Source organism: Panthera leo, chromosome B3, assembly GCF_018350215.1.
Source record: "Panthera leo isolate Ple1 chromosome B3, P.leo_Ple1_pat1.1, whole genome shotgun sequence".
In the NCBI taxonomy this organism is placed as follows: domain Eukaryota; kingdom Metazoa; phylum Chordata; class Mammalia; order Carnivora; family Felidae; genus Panthera; species Panthera leo.
In genome coordinates, this window is record NC_056684.1 from 39,436,605 (window position 1) to 39,455,818 (window position 19,214).

Below are 19,214 nucleotides of genomic sequence, written 5' to 3' on the forward strand. Positions count from 1 at the left end.
GAAATTATCCAACTGAAACTCTAAAGTAGGTATTATAACGAGGTTTCCTGAGGTTAAAGAAAAACACATTTGGATAAATGAAAAGGAATTCTCAGCAAGAAATAGAAACTATTTTTGAAAAACATAATGTATAACTAAAAAAAAAAAGTCTGAAATAAACTCATTGGATGGGCTCAGCAGAATGGAGAGGGTAGAGGAAAGAGCCTCAGAGACTTGTGGGACAATATCAAAAGATCTAACATATAATTGGAGTTCCAGAAATATTAGAGAAAAGGATTGTGGTAGAAAAGATATCTGAAGAAATAAATAATGGCTCAAACTTCCCAAACTTGGTAAAAGATTTAGATTTACAGGTATAAGAGGCTCAGTAAACTATTAGCATAAACTCGAAACCACATGTATACACACATAAGCAAAACTGCTAAAAAGCAAAGATATCCATCTACTAATAAAATGACTGCTGGGGGTGGGGGGAATTAATAGAAAATATCCTGAAAACTGTTAAAGACAAATGACACATTACCTACAGAGGAATGAGGATTTGAATGACCATATATTTTTTATCACAATCCGTGGAGGAAAGAACACACTGGAACCACACCACGAATGTGCCAAAAGATCTGTCAACCAGAATTCTTTATCCAGTGAAAATACTCTTCAGGGGTAAAGGCGAAATAAACACATTTTCAGATAAAGGAAAAGAATTCATGGCCAGCAGTCCTGCTGTATAAAATATGCTAAAGGAAGTTCTTCGGGCTGAAGAAAATGATACCACAAGCAAAACTGTATCTGCAGGAATGAAGGAAGAACAAAATACATGGTAAATAGTTGTATAATATAAAAAAATATACTTTTTTATCTCTTAAATTCCTTAAAATGCTTATAATTCTCCAACCTAAAACTTATGACATGTTACGGAATATGCAACATAGGTACATGTTTTACAGTGGTGAAGGGATTCACTCTGCTGACATTCATTAGTTATTATATATGAAGTGGTATGATAAGAACCTGAAGTAGGCTGTAAATGATTAGGTGTGTATATTCTAATTCCTAGAGCACCCACTTTAAAAACACAATGCGATGTAGCCAAAAAAAGCCAATAAAAATGTTCAAATAATCCTAAAAAAGAACAACTCAACACACACACACACACACACACCATGACTAAAAAAATGTAAATTGTATTATCTGGGCAGTAGAATTATAGATATTTAAATTTCTTTTATTTACTTATTTTGAGAGCAAGAGCAAGCTTTGGAAGGGCAGAGAGAGAAAGGAAGAGAGAGATTCCCAAGCAAGCTCTGTGCTGCCAGTGCAGAGCCCAGCCCAAAGTGAGGCTTGATTCTGTGAACCTCAAGATCATGACCAGAGCTGATATCAAGAGTTAGACGCTAACTGACTGAGCCACCCAGGCACCCCCCCCTCCAATATTTTTCTTTATACAAAAATTCATACCTATCAGATGTTCATATGTATTGTTGATGTAACCAGCAAAATATTTAACTTAACATTTTGGTGTTCTCAAAAATGAAAACTGGAAATACATGTCTTTGAAACCTAGGTTATTATGGAAAACAATAAAATGTAAACATAAATTTTAATAGAATGCAATTCTAATGGTATCATCCTGGGCTGGGATTTGCAGGGAGGGAAAGGAACAATAAATGAAGAGATTCAAAGTCAGCCAAGGGTATCTTACTAGCAGGTATCTGCTTTGATCTAACTCCAAATGTTATCTAAATGATTTCCAGCCCGCTGTTTGTCCAAATTAGTAGCCCTTGTGAAATCGGTTGTTTTCTTTCTGTAGACATTGTAATGTTGATTAATCGATCATCTGAGTAATTAGGCATTTCCTCTGCCTTAGGAGTGACATTTTAAATAATTAACTTTAAATATGAAGGAAATTAAGCTTATAATTATGTCCTCAGGATCAAAGTTCTGATCGTACCAGTCTTTCTTCAGTGGGAGCCCAGGATTCTGAATCTACCTCTTTAACAGATGAAGATGTTTGCCAGGAGTTGGAAGGAGCCACTTCCTCCCAAGAGAGCAGTGCCACTTCAGGGACTAAGGGAATTGATTTCAGCAGAACAAGCCTGGAAAGTTCTGCCTCCTTAGAAGGTGTGTCCACACAGCTTGGTCATACTGCATTTTATATGTGGTGCCTTTACTTGTTTTCCTTTGTTTTAATTTTGTAAAAGATTTGCGTAGCTCCAGATCTCCAAAACAATAAGAAACCCAGGCACTTTTAGAGAGGTGTGCCTTCCAGCCCCACCCCTTCATCTGGTTTTCTCCCTGTGCCTAGAAGTAACCATTTTTATTCATTTTGGTTTATCCTTTATTGCTGCTGCTATAAAAATATAGGGATGTGTGTGTTCTTACTGCCTCCTTGGCTTCTTACTCAAAAGTAACCTACTTTCCCACTCCTTGTTTTTTTCACTTAACAATGTATCTTAAAGATCATTCCATATCATCACATAGCATTGTCCCCTGTTCATTTTTACAGTTGCATGGTCAATCATCTGTGGATATGTCATAGTTCATTTTAATCACTTCCCTGTTGACGGACATTAGGTGTCCAGCCTTTGACTAGTATCAGTGATGCTATGACGCATGTATGTCATATTATATTTTTGACAGGGTATCTTTGGAAGATACTCAAAAATTCTCCCTTGAAGTGGTATTGCCAAGTTGCCTTCCTCGGGGGTATGCTGTTTTGCACTCCCACTGGCAGTATATAAGAATACCTATTTCCCCACAGCCTTGTCAACAAAATATGTTAGCACACTTTTGGATTTTTTGCCATCTGATAGGTGAGGACTGTATTCCAGTTTGGTTTCATTTATATTACTCTTGTAAGTTGAGTAACTTTTTATGTGTTCAAGGACTATTTGTATTTCTTTTTCTATGCACTATCTTTTGCCTGCGTTTCACTTGTTGGCCCTTTTTTTTTTAAGTTTTGATAGTTCTTTTTTTATATTAGGGAATCCTTTGTGTCATATAATTGTCAGATATTTCCTTCCAAGTGTGTTAAATTTCTGTGGGTATTTTTGCCACACAGAAGTTTTTAATGTTATGTCATCAAATTTCTCAGCATTTCCCTGACTACTTCTGGATTTTGAGGTATTAGGAAAGATTTCCCCTTCCAGAGTTCGCCAGTGTTTTCTTCTGACATTTGTTTAGTTTTCTTTCTAACATTTTCTGAGTTCAGCAGACTTTCTCTGTAAAGGGCCTGCTTTAAATAGTTTAGGTTTTGTGGGCCACATACATCTGTCACATATTCTTTTTTCTCATTTTCTTTAAAAAAAAAATTTTTTTTAATGTTTATTTTTGAGAGAGAGACAGACAGAGCATGAGCGTGGGGGGGGGGGGGGGTGGGGGGGGTGGGAGGGGAGGCAGAGAGACAGGGAGACACAGAATCTGAAGCAGGCTCCTGTCTCTGAACTGTCAGCACAGAGCCCGACACAGAGCCCGAACCCACAAACTGTGAGATCATGAGCTGAGCCAAAGTCAGACACTTAACCAGCTGAGCCACCCAGGTGCCCCCATCGTTTTCTTTTTATAACAACAGTCTGAAAACCATTCTTAGCCCTTGGCCATACACAAGTAGATTTGACACCTGATTTAGATATTTAATACATTTGAAATTTGTCCTAATGTATGATGTGAGGAATGGACGCATTATAGTATTTTTTTCATTTGCACCTTTGCTATTTTAAGAAGTTTTTGTTGTGGGGATTTTCAAATGTACACAGGAGTAGAAAGAATAGCACAATGAATCCACATTACCCTTCACCCAGTTGCAACAATTGTCAACAAATGACCAGTCTTGTTTTATCTTTCCCCCTCCTATAGTCCCAACATTTTTTCCTTCCCCACTGGATTATCTTAAAATAAATCCCAGGGGCGCCTGCTTGGCTCAGTCGGTGGAGTGTCCGACTTTGATTCAGGTCACGATCTCATGGTTCATGGGTTCAAGCCCCACATTGGGTTCTGTGCTGACAGTTCAGAGCCTGGAGCCTGTTTCAGATTCTGTGTCTCCCTCTCTCTCTCTGTCCCTCTCTCGCTTGCACTCTGTCTCTCTCTGTCTCAAAAGTAAATAAACATTAAAAAAAAATGTTTTTAAGTAAATCCCAAACAGCATATAATTTTATTCATCAGTACTTCAATATGTAGCTCTAAAATATAAGGACTTTAATGTTTTATATTGTTAAAAAAACGGAATTCAGCCAAGTAAATTTGAAGATCTAACTGGCTTTCTTAAACGATTCATGAATTGGGCAGCATGCCATCTAGCAAGTAGAAGGGAGCTCCAAATTATACAAAACAGAAGGTTTTTATAGAAGGGTGGGGCAAGAAAGTTATTAGCAAAAGAAAAAGAATTTTCCAGGCGAAGTCACTTTCCCTGGGGAGAAGCAGTCTTACCATGCAGATGACTTCATCTTCCTTTGTGAGATGGAGGGGCCCATGTGGCAGACTCCTTGGCACTGGTTGGAAAATTCCTGACTGACTGGTTAAAACTATACTCTAAGGGAGGTTGAAACTGCAATTTGATTAGATATAAAGCCCTTTTGGGAATTCAGCCTTTATGATGCGTTTTGGGGCCAGGGGTTTTCTTTTCAAAAAAATTTTTTTTAACATTTTAGTAAAATCATGTATTTCATAAACTTATTTTTAATTTTATTAATATGCATGTAATGCGTATACTTTTATGTATGTAAATACATTTCAGGTTACTCAATTATCGGTACTCAGGTTACCCCTAAGTAACCAGCACTCAGATCAAGAAACAGAACATCAACAACATCCAGACCCTCCTGTCCTGCCCACATCTAGTCACTGCTCCCTTCACAGATGAACGTTGTCTTCTAACACTATATGTTAGCATGGCCAGTTAGGAACTCTTATAGCATGTGTCTTTTGTGAAGCATTTGCTGTTTGAAAACATAATTATAATATTATATTTTAATGTGATAATATATAACATTTTATATCAAATATTCACTTAGTTTAAATTTTCATATTTATCTCATAAAGCTCTTTTTATAGGTGGTTTGTTCAAATTGGGATCCAGACAAGGTCCACTTGTCACATCTGGTTAATATGTCTGTTAACATTATGTTTTCCTAAGATATGTTTTATCTTTGTTACCTCTCTTTTTTTCCATCTTGTCATCCATTCATGAAGAAATCGGCTCCCCCCACCTCTTTTGAATAGACAAGAACAATTTATTATGCTAAGAAATAAAAGTTACCTTATAGCCTGATTCGTATTTATCACAATGAATATTTATTCTGTGCTCTAGATTAATTAGATACAAAAGGTAGGCTGCCCACATAAATAATTACAGTACTCAAGCCTAATAGAAGGTATGAGAAGGGAGTTTTCAACTAGCTTTAGCAGAGAGGAATTACAGAGGGTTATGGGGAACCATGCAGGAAAGGACTGCAATACCACCAGCTCTCAGTAGCTTAAAGGTTGATGTGAGGCTTCAGCTCTCTCTGTCCCTCTCAACGCACATGTGAGGCACAACCTAGGACCAGTGGTGGCAGATATAGAACAATTTTTTTTTCATCGTCATTTATTTATGGAAGCAATCAGGTCATTCGTCTGGATTATGCCGATTGCATCCCCATGACTGGTGTTTAACACGTTTTCCCTTCTTTATTTCTTGTGAACTGGTAGTTTATCCCATGACTTATTTTTACCTTTACTTTATAAAAATGTAAGTGTTTATAACATTTTGTAACTATTGAGAAAAAAAAGAAAAGAAATGGTATGGATTACCTTCAGTTTTACTAACAACATATAATAGCCACTGTCAACAAGTGATTTGACCACAGAACTCCCCTTTGTTGTTGTTTTTGTTGTTGTTGTTTTAATACCAACTAATATCCGTTACTCTGAAGAATACATATGGAAATTCTTCCCTCATGTTTAAGAACAAGATTACTGCACCAGATCTTAAAAGATCCTTACAAGACAGAGAATTGCTAGTAAATCTTTTTTATGATGGGAAATAAAATTAGCTATTTTATGTTTTAGACCTTAAAACTGAACACATTCTTGTATTTTTTTAATGTTTATTATTTTTGAGAGAGAGAGAAAGAGAGCACAAGCCGGGGAGGGACAGAGAGAGAGGGAGACACAGAATCCGAAGCAGGCTCCTGGCTCTGAGCTGTCCACACAGAGCCTGACATGGGGCTCGAACTCACGAACCGCAAGATCATGACCTGAGTCGAAGTCAGCACTTAACCTACTGAGCCACCCAGGCGCCCCCACATTCTTGGATTTTAAACATGGAAAAATAGAAACAGCGAAATGGTAATGACAAATAACTAGAATGCCTTGTAGCCTGTATGCACAAAGCGCTTCCTCAGTGAGTAGTGAATGAACACCCCTAGCATGTGGGGATCTGTAGGATTAGAGCACATGTCCTTAGGTTTGTACTCAAAACAAAAATGTATGCCTTGAAAAGCATTTTTTCACTATTTATTTGGTTTATTTCTCAAATTGCTATTTTAAACAGAACAGTTTGACATTTTATCAGAGGATTTATGAAAGTGAAAGATTTTCATAGCCTTGGTCATTAATTGTAATGGTTTTGCTTTTTGTTTTTTAATCATGAGCAGGATCCCTGTCGAAGTTTGCCCTACCTGGGAAGTCAGAAGTGGCATCTTCCTGCAACACAAGTAATACAAATATCTTCCAGAACTATGCAATGGAGGTACGATTTGAATCAAAAGAGCATCTTCCTGTACTACTTATACTACTTAGAAAACTTCTGTTTCTTAAGTATTCGTGGCTTGGGGTAGAGTAACTAAAAAGTTAAACAGAGCATCTGAAAATTTCAGAATGTATATGGCACCTGAATAAACTGAAAGTATCCCGTTCTTCAGAACACTGAAGTCCTACTGCTTTACCTTTTTAGAAAAGTCCCATGCTTCCTTTGCATTTATTAACATATAAAAGCATTTTCATTTTCAGTATTTCTAGTTATCCCTTGTTATATGTATGTTCCCTTTGAATTAAAAAAATAATTTTTTTTAATGTTGATTTATTTTTGAGAGAGCATGCGAGAACGGGAGGGGCAGAGAGAGAGGGAGACAAAGAATCCAAAGCAGGCTCCAGGCTCTGAGCTGTCAGCACACAGCTGGATGAGGGGCTCGAACCCACAAACCGCGAGATCATGACCTGAGCCGAAGTTGGACACTCAACCAACTGAGCCACCCAAACTCCCCTGTTCCCTTTAAATTTTTATTTTACATCTGAATCCCTTACAAACCAGCTTTGCTGTGCAAGCACGTGGCATAGCAGTGTTGAGGAGGGGCATGGAGCAGTTTAGCATTTGTGTGCCATTTTTCCATCATGTTTTTCATTCTTTGTGTCGGTTTGACGTGAATAACTGTTCAATATGCTTCTTGTATGTCCTATTTGCTCACAAGGAAAAAGTTACACTTTTACACTTTAAAAGTTGTCCCTAAGTTTTAAAAATGTTTTTAGTGTTTTTAGTGTTTATTTTGAGAGAGAGAGAGAGAGAGAGAGAGAGAGAGAGAGTGTGTGTGTGTGTGTGTGTGTGTGTGTGTGTGTGTGAACGGGGCAGGGGCAGAGAGAGAGGGTGACACAGAATCCGAAGCAGGCTCCAGGCTCTGAACTGTCAGCACAGAGGCCAGCACGGGGCCTGAACCCACGAACCATGAGATCATGAGCAAACGTTGGACGCTTAACCGACTCAGCCACCCAGGTGCCCTGTCCCTAATTTTTGTGTAAAATTTACTTCCAAGTACATTTGTGAGTGTTGTTGCTTTTCTAAGCCAATTGGCATAAATTTGGAAAATAGATTTGCATGTGGCTGGAAAATAAATGATGAGCACTGGTATTACAATTGGCAAAGTTTCTGATGGCTTCAGGAATTTCCATATTAATGTAATCACAGCATTTACATTTATCTATGGCAACACTTTTTTTTTTTTTTTGAAAGAGAGTGCACATGCTTGCGCAAGCCAGTGGGGAGGGGCAGGGGGGAAGAGAGAGAGAGAGAGGGAGAGAGAGAAAGAGAATAAGCAGACCCCATGCTCAGTGCGGGCTCTATCTCATGAACCTGAGCCAAAATCAAGTGTCAGACACTTAACTGAGCCACCCAGGTGCCCTTTGTTGCTGTTTTTAATTTCCAGTCTATCATGGCTAGTAGTCTTATAAAATACGGTATGTTGATCACAAACTTAAATATTGAAGCAATGACCAATTCTTTTAAAGTTTCTAAGTCCTCTTCTTAGTTTCTTTACTTACCCCTAACCACTAAGAGTTTGCGGACCCACACTTGTCTGGTGACCACACTGTGAGTAGCACACAGATTCATAATGTGTAAGTACATGTACTGATTTGGAGTATTAGCAAATTAGTGTTTGGGTTCACTTTTTCATTAATACAGCCATGGCAGGCTTAACATTAATTATAATGGTAAAAATGCTTACTTAAGTGCAAGGTTCCCTTGAGGTAAAAATTTTAAAATAGATTTAGCTGAAATAGTGAAAGATGAGTATATTATATAATACACTGAATGTAATCTATTTTTTCTTTTGTTTGTAATTTCTGAATCCTTCTGAGTTTTAGTTTTCCAGTAGATTTATGGATTGAAATAATTTTTAATTCATAATATCTCCAACAGGCTCACTTTATAATGCTGTTTTCTCCCATAGGTCCTTATCTCAAGTTGCTCTCGGTGTAGAACTTGCGATTGTCTTGTCCATGATGAGGAAATCATGGCTGGCTGGACAGCAGATGATTCAAATCTCAATACTACATGCCCGTTTTGTGGCAATCTTTTCTTGCCTTTTCTGAATATTGAAATAAGAGATTTAAGACGACCTGGAAGGTAATGATTTATGCTTTCTCTTTCCTTCATGTTTAAGGATCATATTGCCCAGAATATTTCTTTTCTCAAGAAGTTCCTTTGATTCACATTGCAGGTACTTTCTGAAGTCAAGCCCATCTACAGAAAACATGCATTTTCCATCCTCCTTTTCAAGTCAGACAAGGCAGTCTTGTATCTCAACATCAGCCACTGGTCTTGACACATCTGTTATCTCTGTTCAAGGGAATTTTGATCTCAATAGGTAACTATGATCATGGGGAACTATATTTTAACAACATATATTATACGTTTCTGAAAACGACAGAAAAATCAGCTGAACATGTAAAATTTCTGTGTATAATAGATTCGTAATCAATCTTAAATTTTTACACCTCGTTAAAACATTATTAAACTCTCTAAAAACCTAAATGTTTGGGGTGCCTGGGTGACTCATTTGGTTGAGTGTCTGACTCTGGGTTTCAGCTTGGATCATGATCTCAAGGTTTGTAGGTTCAAGCCCTGAGTTAGGCTCTCTGCTGTCAGTGAGGAGTCTGCTTCAGATCTTCTGTCCCTCTCTCTCTGCCCACCCTCCCTCTCTCTCAAAAATAAAATAAACATTTATTTATTTATTTGGTCACTAGCAGTTTCAAGTTTTATTCTACCAGTTTAACATCAGAGGAAAGAGAGCAACTCCTTTTTTGGGGGCGGGGATGAGTGGGGGGGTAAGAGCTTTCTTGATATATAATTCACACGTTAAAGTTCCCCCAGTTAACATTCTCCCATTTATATAAACCAAAGGTTTTTTGTATATTATTCACAGAGTTATACAACCATCAACACAGTTGGGAACAAAAAAATAAACATTTAAAAAAGAAAACCTAAATGTTTAAATAGTTATGGTTTATGCTTTATGAATCCCCAGAGTTTAAGCTGTGTAATTCTTTTTATTATTATTTTTTTAGACAGAATGCGAGTGGAGGAGAGGGGACAGAGAGAGAGAAAGAGAGGAAAAGTACAGAGCCCAACATGGGGCTTGATACCCCAACCCTGAGATCATGACCTGAGCCAAAATCAAGAGCCAAATGCTCAACTGACTGAGCCACCCAGGTGCCCCTAAGCTGTATAATTCTTGTATGACAATGTTTACTAGTGTTTTAAAAGTAAAAATTCTAGGGGCGCCTGGGTGGCTCAGTCGGTTGGGCGTCCAACTTCAGCTCAGGTCACGAACTCATTGTCTGTGAGTTCGAGCCCTGCGTCGGGCTCTGGGCTGATGGCTCAGAGCCTGGAGCCTGCTTCCGATTCTGTGTCTCCCTCTCTCTCTGCCCCTCCCCGTTCATGCTCTGTCTCTCTCTGTCTCAAAAATAAATAAACGTTAAAATAAAATAAAATTAAATTAAATTAAAAAAAAGTAAAAATTCTAGGGGTACCCAGCTGGCTCAGTCAGTGGAGCCTATGACTCTTGATCTTGGGGTTGTGTGTTTGAGCCCCATTATTGGGTATAGAAATTACATAAAATTGTTTAACAATTTTAAAAATTACAAAAATGAAAGTAAAAATTCTAGGGACACCTGACTGGCTCAGTCAGTAGAACATGTGACTCTTGATCTCAGGGTGGTGAGTTCAAGCCACCCCATGTTGGGCATAGCACCTTCTTAAAAAAAAGTAAAAATTCTGTAGAACACTTGAAGTTTACAGTGAACATCTTTCTCTTATCCCTTGTCTCTTCAGGAATTAAATGAGTACTAACTTACTTCTACTTTGGAATATTTAATAATCTGAGAAAACATTTGGAGCTGCTAGAGGAACTGTAAAATCAAACTAACACTTATACAGTAAGCCTAATATAAGTGAATTTACACTGAAAACAAATGCAGAAATAGACTCCATTTTGGAGGCGTGCCAGATACTCAATCTATATAGCTGGGCAGGTTGAGTCATATAGGTAACTGCATGTGCAAGAGAAAGTGCCTGCTTAGTACTAGTAGGCTGGCGTGACCTGTTTGATCCTGAGTGCTTAGGCAGCAAACCCACAAATCTGTGTGCGCATCTCCTCTCATGATAGGTTAAGTACAGCCCTTTCTCTGACTGAGACTAGCTTGTGACTAGCTTGTGACTCCTGAAGTAAGAGGTGCCCATTTTCTCTGCTTTGTATCCTCTGGGCCTGCTGTGGCTCCTGCTGTGATAGAATTGTCCACTAGGGGCGCCTGGGTGGCTTAGTTAGTTAAGCATCTGACTCTTCAGTTCAGGTCGGGATCTCAGGGTTTGTGAGTTTGAGCCCCACATCAGGTTTAGCGCAGAGCCTGCTTGGGATTCTTTATCTCTTTCCCACTCCCTCTGCCCCTCCCCTTCTCATGCTCTCTCTCAAAATAAGTAAATAAATAAATAAATATTTTTTAAAAAGCTGTCCACTAAATGTTTTTAATAAGTGAATAACTTTTGAGTATTTAAAGTTCTCTGGAAACTTAACATGATCAGACTACTTAAAAGGGGCACCTGGGTGGCTCAGGTGGTTAAGATCTGACTTCAGCTCAGGTCATGATCTCCCAGTTTGTGGGTTCGAACCTGTGATATATATATGATATACATGTATATCATATATATACATGTATATCATATATATATATGTATATCATATATAAATATGATATACATATATATCTCTGTTTTATATATATATATAAAATATATGTATGTGTATATATATACATATATACATATATGTATATATATATATATATCCATATCCTGTTTACCAGATGCAGCTGAAGTAACATCTTTCCTTTGATAACTTTGCTGCATATCCAGTTCTGATACTAAAGAGCTGGTCTTTCTGGATAAAATAAAGTAAATCTAAAGAATGATGTGCTTTTTTTCTTTTGTCAATGCCGAAGCAAATCTAAACTGCTGGAAAATACATGTGCCCGAAGTATTCAGATCCCTGCTGATAGATCAAAAACAGCTGTGTCAAAATGTCCACTATTTCCAATGGCCAGGAGTGTTAGTACTTATGGCCCCTTGGATAAGGAAGACCCTGGAGGGCAGAAACTCATTTCTACAGGCAGCCTGCCAACTACTTTACAAGGAGCTACAGTATGTATTTTGGTGTCTTTTTAAATTTGGACATTGATGATTTACATATGATTTTGTTCCCTTTGTCCTAAATAGCCTTACAAGCTTCAATTTTGTGATTCTCAAGAAGAGTTTCTAGTCTCATGATACAATTATAGTATATTTCCATTTATATGGAAATTATTGACAGGAATTCTGTTTTGGTTTTTAATTGATTTAGTATCACCAATCTTGTATTTTCCATTTATGTTTTTTTTTATTTATTCAACAGGATTCTTTAGGATTAGAGTGGCATCTCCCAAGTCCAGATCCTATCACTGTTCCCTATCTTAGTCCTTTAGTGGTATGGAAGGAACTCGAAAGCTTATTGGAAAATGAAGGTGATCATGCCATAACAGTGGCAGACTTTGTGGACCATCATCCAATTGTGTTTTGGAACCTGGTGTGGTATTTTAGACGTCTTGACTTACCCAGTAATTTACCTGGATTGATTCTTTCTTCTGAGCACTGTAACAAGTATTCAAAGGTATGAAAATGAAAATTCAATCTAAAAGGCAATGCTATCATCACCATTGGAATATTTGCATATTCCTAATGACCAAAAAAGTATTTTTATGCTAAATATTTTAAATAATTATCGGAATCATTAGATCAATAAAATGTCTTAGTCATATTTACAGATAATGTTTCTTCTCACAGCCTAGCAGTAAGACAAGATCATGTTTTTAGACTCCTTGTAAAATTTACACAAAATGGGCTGTGTTTTCATCATAGCCTCAAGAAGAAACTGTAAATGGCTTTTATGAGAAGAGTCTGTGAGTTGGCCCCACTCATGTCTCCTACCTCCTTCAAAAACGAGCCTTACACGTTTTTAGGAGGATGTCTGTAATTCCTTTTTCAGCCGAGTGCTACCATTCTTTTCAGTCCTTTAGTCTGAGTTTTTGCTTAACATTTAGATAGGTTGTTGTATGTTTACTTGTATTTTTGATATATTGTCCTATAAAAGTGTTTTACTTCTTCATATGTGTCACCACCACTAAATCGCCAAGTTTCTACATTCAGGAACTTTTTCTGCCTGCTTGTATTCATGTCTGTGATGGTGCATGTGCTTTGGATTTTCAGTACATGATGAAGGAATGACCAAGAGGTTATCTCAGTGAGTTATCTAGGGTAGGGTCGTGGACTGATGTATCATGAGGCTCCTGGATTCCTTTTTCTGTGGACCCCTCAATCATAAGCTGGTCAGGATTAGACCTTCATGGCACCCTTTCTTACTGATCTCAGTCCTTAGTTAAATCTGTTACTTTAGAGATCATTAGCTTCTTGGCTGATCTTCCTTCAGTAGAGACAAAATGCATACAAACCAATCATTTTCTGTTCTCTTTTCTCTCTTGCACACATTTGTCCTAAAAAGTATTTGTAAGGATCATTAATGAATATTTGTTGGTTCTTCAACACAGATTCCTCGCCACTGTATGTCTGAAGATAGTAAATATGTTTTAATACAGATGTTATGGGACAATATGAAATTACATCAGGATCCGGGACAGCCCTTGTACATCCTCTGGAATGCCCACAGTAAGTACTGTCACAGAATGCTGACTTTGTTCATATGAGAGTGATCTCTACTTGTTTTACAAGCCTAAACTAATGTATAATAACGTTTATTTTACTATACTACTTTTTGTCTTACAGGTCAAAATCGTACTCTTTTATTTGAGAGTGAGTGTTAAGTTTGATGTTTTTAGTGCTACCTTCCGTGGAGGTCAAGGGTTTTTTTGTTTTTTTGGTTTTGTTTCTTGAGTGGTGCTTTGTATGTGCTGAAGGGGTTATGTTTTGTGGAGTTTGCTTTTAGCACATTGCTTGTCCCAGCTGCTTCTTTTTACACATTTGTTTCCATCCCAAGCTGCTGATTTAGAATTTCCTCCAGGGGCTGTATTAAGGAAAACAGCACTTTTAGTTTTTGTCTGAGGCCACAGAAAGCTTTAGGCCTATTTTTATCATTATGTGTCTTATTTTGTTTCCCTTTTCTTTTCTTTCTTCATTCTTAGATTTCTGTTCCTTTATCTATTGCCCTTAATTTGTTTTGGGGGCTTTGTAACTTCTTGATTAACTGTCAGTTGCTGCTTAATTATGTTGTCCTTTATACACGTTTTCCTTCATTTGCTCTTTTGTTCTTTTGTAGCCCAAAAGTATCCAATGGTCCATTTATTGCAAAAAGGTGATAATTCATTTAACCAGGAACTATTGAAAAATATGGTAAAAAGCATTAAAATGAATGATGTCTATGGACCAATGAGTCAGATTTTAGAGACCCTGAATAAATGCCCTCATTTTAAAAGACAGAGGTAAGTCTGTCTTAAATGAATGTATTGTTCCTCCAAGCAGATTCCTGTTACTGGCTTAGTAATTTGTTTGATTATTTCACGCTTAAATTAGCATAAATATTTTGTACAGAATATAGAGACCAATGAGTAATAATATCTTCTCCACTCCTTTTCCCCCCCTAGGAGTTTATATAGAGAAATACTATTTCTCTCGCTTGTGGCACTGGGAAGAGAAAACATTGATATAGGTAATTCAGCATAATATCTAACATGTAATATTTATAGATCATGATACTGTTTTCAAATTATTTTTATATTGATAGTCTTTATTATTTTTATATTAAATTATACTAATATTATATAATATATATTAATATTAGAAGAATTCTTTCTTTGATTTTTAAAATTTTAATGTAATAAATAGATACTTTGATACTTTGGTCACGTTAGTGATAGTAATGTTAAATGATAAAAGCTAACATTTTTTGAAGGCTTACTATGTGCCTTACACTGTAGGAAGTACTTCCCATGTATTATCCTGATAATTCTCCCCAAAGCCATATGAGATAGGTACTGTTATCGTTTCTGTGTTATTAGTGAGGCATCTGAGGATCCAAGAGGTTAAGTAACTTGAACTTGGGTTTCACAATAAATAACAGAGCCCTATTTGAACCAAGCAATTTTATAAAGTTCTTTTTTTTTTTTATTTTTTTTTTTTTTTAATTTTTTTTTTTTTTTCAACGTTTTTTATTTATTTTTGGGACAGAGAGAGACAGAGCATGAACGGGGGAGGGGCAGAGAGAGAGGGAGACACAGAATCGGAAACAGGCTCCAGGCTCCGAGCCATCAGCCCAGAGCCTGACGCGGGGCTCGAACTCACAGACCGCGAGATCGTGACCTGGCTGAAGTCGGACGCTTAACCGACTGCGCCACCCAGGCGCCCCAGTTCTTTTTTTTTTTTTTAATATTTACTTATTTTTGAGAGAGAGACAGAGTGCAAGTAGGGGAGGGACAGAGAAAGAGAGAGGGAGACACAGAATCTGAAGCAGGCTCCAGGCTCTGAGCTGTTAGCACACATCCCGATTTGGGACTAGAACTAACAAAATGCGAGATCATGACCTGAGCCGAATTCAGACGCTTAACCAACTGAGCCACCCAGGCGCCCCTTGAATCAAGCAGTTCTAAATGCCCATCCATGCTTTTCACAGTTGGGTCATATCAAAAATAACATTAAGCTTGTTTCGGAAGGGATATAAGGTAGCTAAATATATATGTCAGGAGGTCCTAAACTTTTTTAACTGATCCTCTCCTTCTCCCAGTTACTGTGCTTGACTTCCTTTTGGTTTCTAAGTCTCAGGAAAGGGCAGAAATAGCCCCCGACAGACAAAAAGAAGAAAGAGGTAGCTGTCAGGCATCGAGAGACTCAAGAGAGTTTTGGCGTTTTGTCTGGGAAATTCTAATATGAATAAGTTGATGAAAATGATAATGATACATATAATTCACCTGACTTAAGTGGTATCTAACTTGGGTGCCCTACTTAATTAAACCCACTCCCAGTTAATGAGAGAGTATGCAACAGGCCATACCTTTTAGGTGATTGTATACTATCTTAACAAAATATATCTAGTTATTTAGTGCTAGTCAACACTTCAGTTGACTTTTAGAGTGCCCATGACGTTTGCCACAGATATTTATTAGTCTCATCAGAGTCATATACATACATCATTCATACATATATCATACATATGTATATCATATGTATAGTAAGGTTAGGCCCTATTACAGGCTACTCAGCCAGACCTTAGGGAACATGAATAGAGAACAAGAGTACTCCCTGTGGTGCTGGCTTCCCAACAAGTTCACTAAAGGATGGGAAAGAGCAGGAATTAGTGAGTGAAGTAGAGGGCTTAGAGCAGCCATCCCTAACTGGGTCGCTCAAGAGGTTATCACGTGCCATCTCACCAAAGGTGACTCATATCATTGGGAATTGTCTGCTTTGATGCCAGGAGAGAAGTTGTTGAATCCAGAAGCCATGATGTGTATGCGTGAGATGGTGAGCATTTTACAGAATGGAATTATACGTTGAGGTTAAATTTTTTTTTTTTTGTACTCATTATCTAAAAGGATTAACCTTTATTTAGCACATTCTTCAGAAAAGCCAAATTTATTTAAAGTTTAAAGTCAATTTCCTGATCCCCTAAAATAATGCTGAGAGAGGGAAAGCGTAAAAGGCTTTTCTTTATCTCAGCAATCTGTCATTTACTTTGTTCTAGCTAAGACCAGCATTGCCTGACCCCTGCAGTGATGGTGTTCAAGTTCCTTATCTTTGTATATTACCAGCACCCCTCCCCCAACCAGAGCGAAATTTAAAAATAGACAATTTTAATCGTCCTCTAGATCTGCTTGGAGATTATTATATGGGTTTACTGGTACCTTAAAGGAATTTACCATTTCATGAATTCAATAGCTCTTTTCCTCTGACTCTCTGTAGGATTACAGACCTGATATCAGCTTCCTTTGCCAGTTGTTTGAAGGTTTCTGGAAGCATCTGGGTTCTATGGCCTCTCTTTTATGCCCTCACTGGGGGCAAAGCTCTTCACTGTCTATATATGTTGGGTGTCCCTCAAAAAAGTATCACTTTCTGTGTAGACCAGAGTTGATGCCCAAGGAAATTTTAGAACCCAAGGGGAAGGATTGGAGACTAGAGCAATAATGGGAAAGAAAAGCAAGTGTGAAACAAATATAAATGAATAAGTAATTGGTATTAGGATGGACTGATGGATGGAGAATCTGGATGTTGAAGAATTAATTTATTGGAGGCTTCTGCAGAGATGTAGATTGGACTATGGGGAGAAGGTACCAAAAGTGCATTGTGACCAGGAAGGAGTGTGGAGAATGACAAGTTTGAAAATAAGGAAGGCTTCTGAGGAAATGACACTAAGTTGACAATGTAGCCAGAATATCAATGGGGGAGAAAACAAACAAACTTTAAAGTTTGTAGGAAGACCCTGAGGTGAAAGGTCTGGCATTTTTGAGTAATGGAAAGGCCAGGGAAGAGAGGGATCACAGAGAAAGGGTAGAGTGTGGGGTGAAATGAGTTTGGAAAAGCAGGCAGGAACTAGATTGTGTGGTGTCTTTAGGGTCTCCCAACTATCTTGGACTGAATTCTAAGGGCAGTGGGAAACATCTGGGGGATTTTTAAGCAGGAGAGAGACATAATCAAATATATGGTTTACCAGGATCTGTAGTCTATGGAGAACAAATTGTGTGGGGACCCAGTAGATAGTGAAAGGGGCAATTAAGAAGCTAATGAAATAGTACAAGTGAAACTTATACAAGTGTGTTATTTTAAACAAAACCAATGTTTAAAGGACAAAGAGGGGCACCTGGCTGATCTTGGGGGTCATGAGTTCAAGCCCCCACATTGGGTGTAGAGACTACTAAAAAATAATAAATAAACTTTTAAAAAATACAGAGAGACTGGTTTGATTAGAAAGAAAATAAATCTAAAAAAGAAAGAAAGATTTAAAAGCTAGGAATTGGACAATTGGCCTTACACTAAAATGGCTTTTAAAAATTTTAGCTGTATAACAACAACAAAAAATTTAGCTATAAAAAAAAAATGTTTAGCTATAAATCTGAGCCCGGTAGAGATCAGTGTTTGGTATCTTTGCTTGGGAAAAAAAAAGTATGATGCAAAGAAATATAACCAGGGAACGTTGTACTCGAAAGTCACATTAAGTCATTGATTTTCCTAGTTGAAATAAAGGTGGGAAATTTTGGACAAGTTCTAATAATAATAGTAAAACTTAGAAGTAAGGACTATTTGGTGGAAAAGACTAACAGAAGTACAACTGTATTTAACCTGTAATTTTGTTTGTAAACAAATGTATGAATGTGTTGAGCTGCACTTTCCATTAGAAAGAGGAAAAGAATGAATGGATTCAAATTGCATCTAGGGAGCTTTGAGCAGAATGTTGTGAATATTTGCTTTTTAACTATGATGGTTGTGAAACATTGGAAATCATTAAAAATAAGAAATTTGACAAGTGATTCTGATGCTCAACTGGAAATTTAATAAGGTAGGAACTTCTATGTAAATACCTACATAACCTTCTACCTTAAGAAATGGAAAGGGGCGTCTAGGTGGCTCAGTTGATTAAGCGTCCAACTTCGGCTCAGGTCATGATCTCATAGTTTGTGGGTTCAAGTCCTGCGTTGGGCTCTGTGCTGACAGCTCAGAGCCTGGATCCTGCTTCGGATTCTGTGTCTACCTCTCTCTCTGCCCCTTCCATGCTCATGCTCTGTCTCTCTCTGTCTCTTGAAAAATGAGTAAACATTAAAAAAATTAAAAAAAAGTAAAAAACGTTTACTTTGGGGCACCTGGGTAGCTCAGTCAGTTAAACCTCTGACTTCGGCTCAGGTCATGATCTCACGGTTTGTGAGTTCAAGCCCTGCGTCAGGCTCTGTGCTGACAGCTCAGAGCCTGGAGACTGCTTCGGATTCTGTGGCTCCCTCTCTCTCTGCCCCTCCCCTGCTCATGCTCTGTCTCTCTCTGTCTCAAAAATAAATAAAACATTAAACAAAAATTTTTTTAAGAAATAGAAAAAGAAGAGCAAATTAAACCCAAAGCAAGCAGAAGAGAGGAAATAATAAATATTACAGCAGAAATCAATAAAATAGAGAAAAAATAGAAAATATAGGGGAAAACAATTTTTAAAATCAAGAAACTCATCAAAATCAAAGTTGGTTCTTTGAAAAGAGCAATAAAATTGAAATTTGGTTAGACTAAGAGAAAAAGAGAGGACTCAAATTAATGAAATGAGGAATGAAAGAGGAGATATTCCTACCGCCCTTCCAGAAATAAAAAGAATGATAAGGAAGTACAATTAATAACTATATGCCTATCAAAATTGGCAAAGATGAAGTCAAGCTTTCGCTTTTTGCAGATGACATGATTTTAT

The 19,214-nt window shown here is 37.5% G+C and overlaps 1 protein-coding gene across 9 annotated transcripts in view; it reads left to right on the plus strand.

The window, feature by feature from the left end:
* Window positions 1–19,214, plus strand: part of DENND4A (DENN domain containing 4A) — a 128,588-nt gene that overhangs the window by 102,237 nt on the left and 7,137 nt on the right. For 5 of the 9 annotated variants that reach the window (XM_042941668.1, XM_042941672.1, XM_042941669.1 and 2 more), the window contains 10 exons: window positions 1,932–2,121; window positions 6,633–6,727; window positions 8,700–8,875; window positions 8,970–9,116; window positions 11,746–11,944; window positions 12,195–12,449; window positions 13,384–13,501; window positions 13,619–13,645; window positions 14,109–14,271; window positions 14,434–14,498. In XM_042941668.1, the coding sequence (XP_042797602.1) occupies window positions 1,932–2,121; window positions 6,633–6,727; window positions 8,700–8,875; window positions 8,970–9,116; window positions 11,746–11,944; window positions 12,195–12,449; window positions 13,384–13,501; window positions 13,619–13,645; window positions 14,109–14,271; window positions 14,434–14,498 (1,435 nt within the window). Of the gene's footprint in view, window positions 1–1,931; window positions 2,122–6,632; window positions 6,728–8,699; window positions 8,876–8,969; window positions 9,117–10,582; window positions 10,716–11,745; window positions 11,945–12,194; window positions 12,450–13,383; window positions 13,502–13,618; window positions 13,646–14,108; window positions 14,272–14,433; window positions 14,499–19,214 lie in introns of those variants that run through there. The other 4 variants (XM_042941670.1, XM_042941671.1, XM_042941674.1 and 1 more) reach the window with 2 other exon arrangements.